Genomic DNA, 13,777 nt, shown 5'->3' with positions numbered 1-13,777 from the left:
TGTCCCTCCTTACCGAAAATCAAGTTTAGGCGGAAAGTGTCGTCCCTGATTAGCCTGTGAGGACTGCACAGGCTAATCTGGGACGACACTTTACGCACATGTACTATGCCCAGTTTTCTCAGAACAAGACACATATACATGTTTCAACATTGAAGGTTGCGTATATAACAACACGTGTAAAGAGGTGAACGCCACGTGGGCAGATGGGTGCAGAACAAGGAAATGCGTCGTGAAAATAGCAAACAACATGATACAAAGAAGCATTGATCCGATTACTGCTGGTATAATAATATGCATAGTTTAAAGATTGTCTTATCCAGCTATAGAGATTTTGTCTCTGTGTAATTGTCCACTGTAATATGTATGACCATTTGATGACATCGTGGGTCTGGAAAAAATGCTTAGTAGTTAATGCCATGTTTTTCCTAAAGAAGTTTATCGATACACACTGTCTGCAGAGTCACCACACTATTGTGCGCAATTGCACGTGCGACATATGCCCGATTGTTTAGGGTATTACCCAACGGCGAGAATCGTGTTTTATTTAAAGCAATATCTTACTGACAAATTGCTACTATCAATTAAAAGTTTACAGTTGTCCCTGCTGATAAATTTTAGTTAAGATATGGTGGGATTTGATGCGTGCAAGATAGTTAATAATCTTGTCACATATAGTGTGTACTATTGATGTAAGGGATAGTGCGTTACATCGTTCAATTCATGCCGACTTTAAATACGTGCACGTAAAAGTAATCCGAATTACTTTGTTATGTTGGGCCATGATGTCCGAAAAGTCCGTATCACAAACATACTTTGCAGCAGGTTATATAACTAATGTAATCAGAACAATTCGCAATCTGCAAAAAAAGTAATCCGAATATGTATTCTTTAAAATGTATTAACATATCAAGTATTCCAATAAACTAAATGGTTTAAACATGGAACTAAATTTTGTATTAATCCATGCAGGGTGCGACGACCAGGGAATATGTCGACCGATCGGCTATAAGAAGGTTACAGAATCCTGTGCCGAATATGAATGCCAGTTCAACGAGACTTACAAGGACGCTTTCTTTACTTTGTCAAGTGGTGGTAAGTTTATGTAATACGCTGTAAAAGTTCCTTGTCAGTTACTTCCCTTAGGGAATGCTCGTTCAAAGAGACTTACAAAGACGCTTTCTTTACTTTGTCAAGTGGGGGTAAGTTTCAGTTATACACTGTTATAGTTCCTTGTCAGTTACTTCCCTTAGGGAATGCTCGTTCAACGCAACGTACAAGGGCGCTTTCTTTACTGTGTCAAGTGGTGGTAAGTTTAAGTATTACGCTGTAACAGTTCCTTGTCAGTTACTTCCCTTAGGGAATGCTCGTTCAACGCAACGTACAAGGGCGCTTTCTTTTCTGTGTCAAGTGGTGGTAAGTTTTAGTAATACGCTGTAATAGTTCCTTGTCAGTTACTTCCATCAGGGAATGCTCGTTCAACATGTATAACGAAACTTGCATGGATGCTTCTTAAGTCAGTCAATTGGAGGAATATTTAAGTAATACGCTGTAAAAGTGCCTTGTCAGTTACACCGTAAAGGAATGCTCGTTCAACGCAACTTTCAAGGACACTTTCTTTAGTATGTCAAGTGTAAGTAAGTTTCAGTAATACGCTTTTGCAGTTTCTTCGCAGTTACTTCCCACTTGAATGCCAGTTCATCTAATCGTACAATACCGCTTTCTTTAGTCTCTTAAGTGGATGTAAGTAAGGTGAATAGTATATGAGAGTATTTAAGATTTTAAGGTTAAGGTATGTTTCCAGTTTTTAACAAAATACATTGATATGAACGAGGGATGTTTATATAGTAACTATCGTATACTGGTATTGTTAATAAACTTTTACTCGTATTTCAACGCACATAATTACAACATCATCAGTTCCATGTTGTTGCTTTTTCAATTTGTTATTTCACAACATATAAACAGATCGAATTTGGCACAATATTGTAGAATAAATGAATTCACAAACTAGTTAAATAGATGTTTTGCATATCGGTTTAAACTCACATGGATTACTATAAACACAATACAAATATTATTTGATTTAACTAACACATACATACAAAATCAACAACAACAAAAAACACACAAACAAACCAATTAACAGAAAAATAATTACATAAAAATCAAACTACATTTGTAATACATCTATCCAAGTTATACTTCAGCCTGCAAAACGAAAACCGGAGAGTGTAAAAAGGTGGACCAGTCTTGGACAGAGAAGCGAAACGACTCGTGTTTGACCTTCCAATGCCAGGCCGTCGCTCTGGGATATGTGTCGAGAATGACCCAACAAAGTACGGCGTGGGTTATTTCAATTATATATTAGAAAAAGGCTTAATGCGTGTGCGTAAAGTGTCTTCCCAGATAAGCATGTGCACTCCTCTTTCGCCTAGAATAGATTTTTGTTATGAAGACAATTCATAGAAACGAAAATTTCCATGAAAGCGGAAAGTGTCGTCCCTCACTGACCTGTCTGGTTTGTACAGGCACATTTGGAACGTCACGTAACCCACATGCAGTCGCTTTTAGATATGTGCATTGAGTTTGACCCTGCCGAGTACGATGTGGGTGATTTAATTGGAATAACCTCATCTAAAAAGTTCGCATTTTCTTTTTTCTAATTGTTGGGGTAGGCTTACATTGAAACCGGCGTAAACTCCAACCCCACTGCTTGCATTGACCATTCATTTAAGACTAAGGTCTCGGCTTAAATGATTATTATTTATGTGGGATGCCTTGTATGTATTGCCCCGTATCAAATTAAATATGGTAATTACAACATGCATTACGCTGTTCCATATTTCTATATGAACATAAACATATTTTTCTTCTCACAAAAGAAACACAATAAATCGCTAACATCATAAGATAAATGTAAAAACAAAATACAAATTATTGAATTATAATCTTTAAAAGCAATTTCTTCTTTCCTGCAGGTTGCATTGATGCCGATGGCGTATGTAGACCTATCGGATCTACCGGGTTTCCGGCGATGGTCAACAACAAGAGGCAGCCCGACTGCCGCTGTGAACTTTCAGAAGCTGTTGCGAGCAGTCTCACAATCAGATGCAGCGTCCCATAAATTAATGGGGTGTTTCAAAAAATGAAAATTAATAATGCGACATTAGTTTTGAGGAAATCTGGACTTTGTTATATAATACAATTGTACGAGCCTCGTTTAAGTAGACAGAGATAAAAGCATGTGCGTAAAGTGTCGTCCCTGGTTAGCCTGTGCAGTCCGCGTATACTTATTAGGGACGAGTATTTCCATTGTATTTTATGGTTCGTTTAAAGGAAGCATGTTCTCATCGAGAATCAAGTGTTGGCGGAAAGTATCGACCCTGAATAGCATGTGCGGACTGCAGAGGAAAATCTCGGATGACACTTTACGCACATGCATTAGGCCCAGTTTTCCTAGGGCGAGACTAAATTAATGTTGGTGTGTTAAACATAATGACAAATGTGACATTACTTTCGAGGAACACGGCACTTTGTATTGCTTTAAAATAAATACATTGCACAGCTTTAATTGATGTCATTTATCTCCGTTTTGTGAAGAAAAGCATTTAATTTGAAACATTGGATTAATGTTTGCCTTATGAAACAGCATTGGACCAATTTGGTTAATGTGTTTTTATGTTTTAAATTGGATTCGATTAATACGATATTGTCTTGTTAAAACATTTATATTTTTATTATCTGAATTAAATAAACATACGATTAAGTAATATGTGTGCATATAACAAAACATAAACTTGTGTCCGTATTCTTCTACATAGGCATACTTTATTACTGTCTGCCTGCAGGTTTGTATAAGAAATGTATGACTCCAATAATTATATACCCGATTAATTATTATTATAACTAATAATTAGGAAATGAAGCTATGCGTATAATACAAAAAAAACCTTAAAAATCGATATTATTAAAATATAATATATATTATACATATGTCTAAAATACCCATCGTCCAAAGAAAATGTAGTACATAAATCACACTATATAGTACTTGATCATGTCATGGGCGATATGGAAAAGAATAATACAGAAAGTTTATTCATATAACTTACACAAGCCCATTTAATCGTTATAAATACAAAACTGACAATATATAAGAAGTAAACACTAACATAGCAATGCGAAAGTGACCATTATATTTTTACAATATTTCGCGAGTTCGTAAGAACTTAAGTGCTAGTATTTGTTAAAAAAATGATAAATGATGTATGCATACTAGGTCGGTTATGATAGAATTTGTCGATATACAGTTTTATTATATTGGTATATAAAGAACATAAGTTACAAAATGATACTCGACTTCGATGACATTTGAACTACATGTACTACATTACGTTCGTTTTAATGAATATGTATACGCCTCCCAGATTCAATTTTTACCATATTGGACAACAGTCTTAATATTGATTTTTTTCCTTAAATTAATACAGAGACAGTTGGAATACTCTTAATACATAAACAAACTTTTATCCTATTCACACTCACGGCCAGCAGCAGGAACGCGCAACAGATGCCATTCAAAGCGAATTTTAAAGCGTTATATTATGCAGCAGATGACACGTTCGGCATCAATATGAACATATCCCGCCTTTGGACACACATCACGGCTGGTCGGCAGCTCGGCCGTAATTAATCGCTTCATCATATTGATTCACGGGCATGTTATTTGTTCACATGTTGTTTGCTTTATTTGCTGATTATCCATATGTAAGACGGAAAAAGCCCGTTAATGCGTGACACGTTTTGATTTAAATCATCATCAGGTTTCATAATGAGTTTTTCCAGACTTCAATTCAGTTGTTGTACTTGCAAACGTTAAAGGATACACTATATGTAAGATTATGTAAATGCAAATATATTGGGAACAGTTTAAATGTTGTATTAATGTTCCGGAAAACGTACACAGCCAGTTTGAGCTACTACGGGGGACTTTACAAAAAATTATCAAGATCGCTGAGACGGTTCAAGTACGTGTTTGTATACATGTGATACATGATTGAGATTTATGCATGTGCACAAATTAAATATTTGCATCCTTTAAATAATATATTATATTTGTATGTTATATGTTATCATTTTGTTTCTAAAGTTCATATCATACCGGACGTTCAACATCGATATTTTGTGAAAATTCATATAGCTAGTTTGTAATGTCGCTTAATTTAAATGTGATTGACTTTTTATTTATTTTATTTCTCATGTTAAAAAAGTCAATGTTCACACTACCGACATAGTATATTACTAAACGAATAAGTAACAAATACTCCCAACAGTCACCTAGCCATAGTAAAGTTATTATGCTCGAGGAAAAATATCTGTTTTATATAAGCAAATAGTCTACATTTATTGATCGCATAAACTAAAATAAATTGCTCACACATGAGTGGCTCGTTTTTGCGGAATGTGGTAAGTAGAGGAACACGTTTTCAATACGATAAGCCATATTATTATATCGATATGAAATGTTTAAACCTGTTGGATACACTATACGTGAGTACCATTCATTCCAAAGAATAATCACATGTGTGAATGGCTATTGAGGCGAAGCACGCAGTAAACTTGTGTTTTGGTAAAGTTTATGGATATGGAAGAACAAGTAATAAAGTAAGGTCTATGGATATGGATAAAAACTGAATACCATTACCATTTACAGTACTAAAGATCATCTATTGGGAAACTTACATGTATGTAACAGCTGGTAAGCTCAATGCATATGTACTTCTTTTTTGGCCTGTATCTCATTACAGGCCAACAACAGGTCAATACCAAAGCGTCATAAACACATAAAAGTGTATAGTAATTTTTGATGCTACTGTGGTGTATAAAATATAATAATATCCAACACACTTTGGAATGTTACTGGTATATATGTTTTAAGTTGTTTTTAATGTGCAGTTGTTTTGAGCTGATATGTTGCGTTTTATGACAGCCAGTTGGGAATTGTTATATTGTTCATACAGTTTTAACAAGTGCTCACAGTGAATATGTATTAACATGTAATCCCACATATTTTTAAGGACAGAAACGCTGCATGGACAATGTACACACTATGTTCTTATGTATCAATTACTTTACACTTATTTACCCGTCTTTGATTGGAAGCGAATGTTTTATGTTTTGACGTACCGATATTTAATTTTAATATTTTTACAAAACATAAGAAACGGGGATATATTAATTAACCATGCTTATAAATTCTCTCTAGCCCCATTTAAACGTTGTCAAAAGATTTCTAGGGATACACACGTATTTCAATTTTTGTCACTTGCTCTTTGCACGGTTTACAAAGAAACCAGTTAACTGTTGACTATTTTATTAGTTTTGTTCATATACTAGTATATAAACCTCGCTCTGTGAAAAGGGGGTTTAATTCAAATGCGTAAAATGTCGTACCAGATGAGCATAAGCAGACTGCACATGCTAATCGTGGACGACACTTTACGCTTTAAAGATTTTTTTAATTTTAATGAAGTCTCAACTAAGCAAAACTGCAGTTAAGGCGGAAAGTGTCGTCCCTCATTACCACGTGTGGACTGCACATGCACATCTGGGACGACACTTTACGCGCATGCATTAAACCCCATTTTCACAGAGCACGACTCATGTTTGCATCACTTTAGTTACAAGACAAATTAAACTTACATTTGGCTAACCTTTATATATTTACACTCGTGACTACGCCACTGGTATAATTATTTTTTTCTAAACCTTCTAACGAAATATAGTGTGATCAGTTTAACAACAAAACAATACAATTCTAAATTAATATTTTACAGTCTTCATCCTGACGATGAAAACTTAAAAACACCTCTGTTCAAAGACGAACTATTAGAAGAGTTTGAAATGAAGTCATACGGTGGTGTAGAATTGATTCCTGCGTCCATACCTGGAAACGGTCATTCACAAACACTTGGTCAACGCCTCGAGCGCCGATGTCAACTAATCAAAATGAGACGAATTGTTATTGACGTTGTATGTGGGCTCGCCTTGCTCGGAATCGTGCTGATGGTGATTGAAACTGAGTTCTATGTCTTCCAGACGGATAAATCAGGCACAGTTTCATTTGCAATCAAAATCGGTATAAGCGTCTCTACGTTGGTCCTTTTGGTAGGGATTTGTTATCACTATTATATCGACCTAAAGATCAAAGCTCTTGATTCGGGAGTCAGAGATTGGAATCATGTAGTAACAAACACAGCTGTTTTCTGTTTGCTTGGTGAGATATTGGTCTGCTCCGTGCACCCGTTCCCAGGCGATTTGGATATAAAATATACTTCCCCTATTGGACACAATAAAGTGAGTATTGACGCCATCTTGTCAATTTTTATGATGTGTCGACTGTACCTAATCGCAAAACTGGCGGTCGTTCACAGTCGCCTCTTAACGGACACATCTATCAACAGCATTGGCGCCTTAAGTAAAATCAAGATCAACACACTGTTCGTTTTCAAAGCGGTAATGACTGACACGCCCGCGCAACTGCTAGTCGCCGTCATGCTAACGACGTTTGTGGTAAATACGTGGGCCATGAGGACTTGCGAAAGCTACTACCTCGGCACGGCTGACTCCTATATTGAGGTAATGTGGCTTATTGCTACCACTTTTCTGACTGTAGGATACGGCGATAAAATCCCTCAGAGCTATTGCGGTCGGTATATATCAATATGCACTGCTTTAATGGGTGTTGTGACATTGGCCCTTATGGTGGCCGTTTTGGCACAAAAATTGGAGCAAACACGGTCGGAGAAGTATGTCTTCAACATGATGTCGAGAATTCAAGTAGAGAAGCGTCGTAAAACGGCAGCAGCTAACGTTATCAAAGCATTGATTCATTTATGGATGGTGAGAAAATACTCATCCGGCGATAAATCACTTGCGAGAAGATATTCGGACCAATTAAAAACGGCCTTACGGCAGTTGAGAATAGCGAAACGTGAGAAGGCGCATATTGATGACTTCAATGTTGGTATTATAGAGGTGTCTGAAACAGTTAATCGAATCCACGACCGAGTAGATAAATTTGAATTTATGTACGAGAGGTCGAATTCTGACAGGAATGCAATTGAAAGCAGACTGGCTAGCGTGGAAAGTAAATTGGATGAAATTCGAACACTCCTATCAATTGCAAGATAATTTTCAACGCTTAAATGGCGCTTGTTCTCATATGTTCATATTTTGTAAATAATATACAATGTTTTACTAACACAATTATGATACTTGGATTAGATTTAAAGAACGGGAAAACCCTTTTTAAAAAATGCCTTCGCCGGGATCTCGAACCTAAGCCCTTTCGGAGCAAAAGCTTTCACGCAACCACTTTACTGATATACGCGTAATAAAAACGATATGCTAGTAATAAAGAGTTACTCCACATTAGCAATAATTGACAATGCTACTTATATCGATTGATGATGTTTAATAATGAACCGATTTGTTCAAAATTGTCAAAGTCAACATTGTCATATACAATACATACTTGTTTTCATGATTTATTTTCATTTAGTCAAACTGTGAACATGTATCTTTAACACACATTTTGTGTACGACATTCTAGAGTGTATTTAGTGAGTGCATCATTGCAAACAGTGTTTTATAGGAACCATTCCAAATATCTTAACCCTTTCAGTGCGGGAACCGAATTTTAAAGGCCTTTGCAAACAGTTTGGATTCAGATGAGACGCCACAAAAAACGTGGCGTCTCATCAGGATCCAAACTGTTTGCTATTCTGATAGTGTTCTATGAAAAAAATCGAAGAAAATGCTAATTTTAGAAACTCAGCAGAAGACATTTTAGCAGACGACAAATTTCCCAGCATGCAAAGGGTTAGTATATTTAAATCAGGGTGCAGGATCACACGATTTTGAAGGGTTCCCAATTAAACGGTAATGGATGTAAACCTACCGGTAAGTGTTTTTTTTCAAATAACATTTTTACACAATTTTAATTAAAAAAAATCACCTAGTTCATAAAAGACAGATTTTTCTGCTGCTTATTGCAATTTGAAATACATCAAAATTATTGTATTTAATAAGCCTATGTTCTTGTTCGTAAAAGCCGCGTGTACTGAACGGTAATGCTTCATGCAACGCAAAATTGCGTCACCAATCTCAGACGTATTCAAGGATTGGTTCTTATTCCTTAAGATATCGGCAAATACTGCATTAAAAACTGTCTTTTATGTACTAAAGATTTTTGCAAATGTATTTAAATAACTTCAGATATTTTTCAAAATAAAGTTCTTAATGGCGTGTTTACATTCTGTCCAGCCTGTGTGTAAACCCCTGAAAACTACGTTGATTCTGCACCCTGAATCTAATGTAGTCACTTTTGATAGTTGATATGGTAATGGTTATACTTTAAGTAGAATATCAAACGTGTGTATCCACTTTAAAGTAAATGTTGAAGTGCATTATGTTGTGATATGCATCATGGATAATTCGTTATTGCTTGTTTGTTATTTCAGGATATTTCGCTAAAGATTGTTATATATTAGTTAGTGATAGTCAATTACATTATATTATAGTATATATTTTAATAACTGAATAGCGCAGAATATAAGGGGGTTTTCTCCAATCGCCTGTTGTATGTTCGATAGTAGAATTGATGTGGTTATGAATTAATAAAAAGTAGTTTTACATCGTCGGTCTGTTTGTTTAAATTGTTTTGTTGTAAGTCTAAATTGTCTGTAGATTTACAATATATAATTTAATTAACTGTTTTCCTAATAAAATACTGTACTGTTCATGCTTTATAACCAATATTGTATATTTGTTGTGAGAATATATTTCATCAGAAGCCTAGCCCAGATGGGAAACGCGTTAACTTAGGAAATCAATGTACCTGATTAATTATTGATCCGCGTGCAATAAAAATCATTGAATCTTAGCTATGGTATTCCGCAGTAACATGTTCTCATTGTTGTCTTATGCGCCTTTATATATGTGCATTTCTAAAGGTATATTGCTGGAAGACAAACATTCATGTTGACATTGTAGTGTCTAAGACTTCTCATTATATCGTCGAGAATCAGACAACACACATGGATTTCAAACATATATATAAATGTTCATTAATTTGTATTTCGATTACGTCGATGGTGATACTTAGTCGGATTGAATGAAGTAATACAGATTCAGAATTATGGTGCTGATAAAGATGTACATGTATTACGCTCTGCTTTTGATAGTGATGGAGTTACCGAAAGCAGTAGCAATCAAAGAAGGTAAGTGTTTTCTTGTTTTACAAATATTTGTCTATTTGTGTTTATTTCTTTAAATGTTTACCAACTTTCATTTGCTGACATTTTGCTAAAATGTTAATCATACATATTGCGTGATTTCAAAATATAAACAATACAATCAGTGGTATAAATATTAAACATTGAGGATCATGGCTTGCATTTTTCTGTATAAATTTTACAGGATACATCGTTTCATGTTTTTGTAAATATAAATATTTAATATAAGTATTTTGTATCGATGTTAATTTCTCACAATATTTGCGGAGGTGTGCAGAGAAACATCACATTCAGTCACTTTTCTAAAACAAGTCGCGAGTCTAAAACAAGTCGCTAGTATAAAGCAAGTCGCTAGTCTAAAACAAGTCGCTAGTCTAAAACAAGTCGCTAGTCTAAAATAAGTCGCTAGTCTTAAACAAGTCCTTAGTCTAAAACAAGTCGCTAGTCTAAAACAAGTCGCTAGTCTAAAACAAGTCGCTAGTCTAAAGCAAGTCGCTAGTCTAAAACAAGTCGCTAGTCTAAAACAAGTCGCTAGTCTAAAAATGTCGCTAGTCTTAAACAAGTCGCTAGTCTAAAACAAGTCGCTAGTCTAAAACAAGTCGCTAGTCTAAAACAAGTCGCTAGTCTAAAACAAGTCGCTAGTCTAAAACAAGTCGCTAGTCTAAAACAAGTCGCTAGTCTAAACAAAGTCGCTAGTCTAAAACAACTTGCAATCCTAAAACAAGTCGCGAGTCTAAGACAAGTCGCGATTCTAAAACAAGTCACGATTCTAAAACAAGTCGCGAGTCTAAGGCAAGTCGCTAGTCTAAGACAAGTCGCGATTCTAAAACAAATCGCGATCCTCACATAAGTTGCGATCCTAAAACAAGTTTTGAGTCTTAGACGATTTGAGTCTTAGACAAGTCGCGATTCTAAAAGAAATCAAGATTCTAAAAAGGTCGCGATTCTAAAAAAGCCACGATTCTCAAAGAAGTCACCATTCGAAAAGAGGTCACGATTTTAAAAGAAGTCACGATTCCCAAACGGGTCTCGTTTTTAAGCACAACATACTCAATACATAGTTCCCATTTCGATAAAAAGCTTGTGTCGCGTAATAATAGAATAAAACCAATGTGTGTGTTGCTGGTAAATATTAGCCTATGCACAAAGTTTTGTCATTCTGATATGAAGCTATATAACAACTCAGACGGACGATATCATGGATAACTGCACGTGGATCTCAAAAGTAAATAGATCTTTGCATGCCATTGCACAACTGTAAATTAACAATATTTAATATGTTATCCCATTCAGTGTCAATGAATCAAAGATGTGGGGAAATCCTTTCAATGATCCTGGAGGATGCTTATCAGATCAAGTTAACGCTGGATGACTTCGGAGAAGGGCCAAACGTTTGCGAGTTGACGATAGAAGCCTGGTACACGTGGCCGAGGATGATGGTCTACGTTGAGGACTTGAACCTCAATTGTTCCGATGGGTACATTGATATGTATGACGGTGCATTTGATGGAACAGAACTTCGAGGTACAGTTTGTCATGATTTTAAACATGATGCCTTTTAAAACAATATGAAAAAGGTGTCAGCAAGAGATTTTCGCTTCGGATTACTCTTCATTTAAGGAGAATGTCTATAAATCTATAAAACACAGGACAAAATGTGTAAAACAGCATGAAACGGTATTTGAATGCGCGTTGTAAATGCACGTCATTGTTGCAGTAATCCCGTTTAAAGGCCTGTGGAAATACACACTTGTATAGTTATACATGGAGCCAACCAATATTTAAATATCATTCCATTTACACATTATCTTTTTCTGTACAGTTCAATATTATTTGTTCAAGTTAGCTATTACACTGTTTTGCTGAGATGTATTTTTTATAATGATGAGTACGTGCTTTAATTTGCAATGGGCTGTTTCACAACGGAATGTACTATTCGGACCATTGATTCTTATTTTATAATGATGATTACGTGCTTTAACTTGCAATGGGCTGTTTCACAACGGAATGTACTATTCGGACCATTGATTGCAATGGGCTGTTTCACAACGGAATGTACTATTCGGACCATTGATTCTTATAATGGGCTGTTTCACAACGGAATGTACTATTCGGACCATTGATTCTTATAATGGGCTGTTTCACAACGGAATGTACTATTCGGACCATTGATTGCAATGGGCTGTTTCACAACGGAATGTACTATTCGGACCATTGATTGGGCTGTTTCACAACGGAATGTACTATTCGGACCATTGATTCTTATAATGGGCTGTTTCACAACGGAATGTACTATTCGGACCATTGTGCAATGGGCTGTTTCACAACGGAATGTACTATTCGGACCATTGATTGGGCTGTTTCACAACGGAATGTACTATTCGGACCATTGTTTCACAACGGAATGTACTATTCGGACCATTGTTTCACAACGGAATGTACTATTCGGACCATTGATTGGGCTGTTTCACAACGGAATGTACTATTCGGACCATTGATTGGGCTGTTTCACAACGGAATGTACTATTCGGACCATTGATTGGGCTGTTTCACAACGGAATGTACTATTCGGACCATTGATTGGGCTGTTTCACAACGGAATGTACTATTCGGACCATTGATTGGGCTGTTTCACAACGGAATGTACTATTCGGACCATTGATTGGGCTGTTTCACAACGGAATGTACAATTCGGACCATTGATTGGGCTGTTTCACAACGGAATGTACTATTCGGACCATTGTGCAATGGGCTGTTTCACAACGGAATGTACTATTCGGACCATTGATTGGGCTGTTTCACAACGGAATGTACTATTCGGACCATTGTTTCACAACGGAATGTACTATTCGGACCATTGTTTCACAACGGAATGTACTATTCGGACCATTGATTGGGCTGTTTCACAACGGAATGTACTATTCGGACCATTGATTGGGCTGTTTCACAACGGAATGTACTATTCGGACCATTGATTGGGCTGTTTCACAACGGGATGTACTATTCGGACCATTGATTGGGCTGTTTCACAACGGAATGTACTATTCGGACCATTGATTGGGCTGTTTCACAACGGAATGTACTATTCGGACCATTGATTGGGCTGTTTCACAACGGAATGTACAATTCGGACCATTGATTGGGCTGTTTCACAACGGAATGTACTATTCGGACCATTGATTGGGCTGTTTCACAACGGAATGTACTATTCGGGCCATTGATTCCAATGGGCTGTTTCACAACGGAATGTACTATTCGGACCATTGATTGGGCTGTTTCACAACGGAATGTACTATTCGGACCATTGATTGGGCTGTTTCACAACGGAATGTACTATTCGGGCCATTGATTCCAATGGGCTGTTTCACAACGGAATGTACTATTCGGACCATTGATTGGGCTGTTTCACAACGGAATGTACTATTCGGACCATTGATTCCAATGGGCTGTTTCACAACGGAATGTACTATTCGGATTGA

General features: G+C 36.3%; 3 protein-coding genes across 6 annotated transcripts in view; all 3 read left to right on the top strand.

The window, feature by feature from the left end:
* The window catches only part of LOC127845724 (uncharacterized), a 265,031-nt gene extending 261,269 nt beyond the window's left edge, over window positions 1-3,762 (top strand). For all 4 annotated transcript variants that reach the window (XM_052376828.1, XM_052376830.1, XM_052376829.1 and 1 more), the window contains exons 9-12: window positions 156-281; window positions 970-1,092; window positions 2,208-2,336; window positions 2,979-3,762. In XM_052376828.1, the coding sequence (XP_052232788.1) occupies window positions 156-281; window positions 970-1,092; window positions 2,208-2,336; window positions 2,979-3,124 (524 nt within the window). In that variant the 3' untranslated portion in view covers window positions 3,125-3,762. The remainder of the gene's footprint in view (window positions 1-155; window positions 282-969; window positions 1,093-2,207; window positions 2,337-2,978) is intronic.
* Window positions 3,763-4,857: 1,095 nt separating this feature from the next.
* Window positions 4,858-9,865, top strand: LOC127845380 (small conductance calcium-activated potassium channel protein 2-like). Its single transcript, XM_052376258.1, has 2 exons — window positions 4,858-5,027; window positions 6,837-9,865. Exons 1-2 carry the CDS (start codon window positions 4,945-4,947, stop codon window positions 8,191-8,193), a joined length of 1,440 nt encoding a protein of 479 aa, XP_052232218.1. The 5' UTR covers window positions 4,858-4,944; the 3' UTR covers window positions 8,194-9,865.
* A 362-nt stretch (window positions 9,866-10,227) lies between these two features.
* The window catches only part of LOC127845869 (uncharacterized), an 8,226-nt gene continuing 4,676 nt past the window's right edge, over window positions 10,228-13,777 (top strand). Inside the window, exons 1-2 of the mRNA XM_052377038.1 lie at window positions 10,228-10,283; window positions 11,592-11,822. Of these exons, the coding sequence (XP_052232998.1) occupies window positions 10,250-10,283; window positions 11,592-11,822 (265 nt within the window). The 5' untranslated portion in view covers window positions 10,228-10,249. The remainder of the gene's footprint in view (window positions 10,284-11,591; window positions 11,823-13,777) is intronic.

The sequence above is a fragment of the Dreissena polymorpha genome, chromosome 9 (assembly GCF_020536995.1).
Source record: "Dreissena polymorpha isolate Duluth1 chromosome 9, UMN_Dpol_1.0, whole genome shotgun sequence".
NCBI lineage: Eukaryota > Metazoa > Mollusca > Bivalvia > Myida > Dreissenidae > Dreissena > Dreissena polymorpha.
The sequence above is the reverse complement of the archived record's forward strand: the minus strand, read 5'-3'. Positions and strand labels throughout refer to the sequence as shown.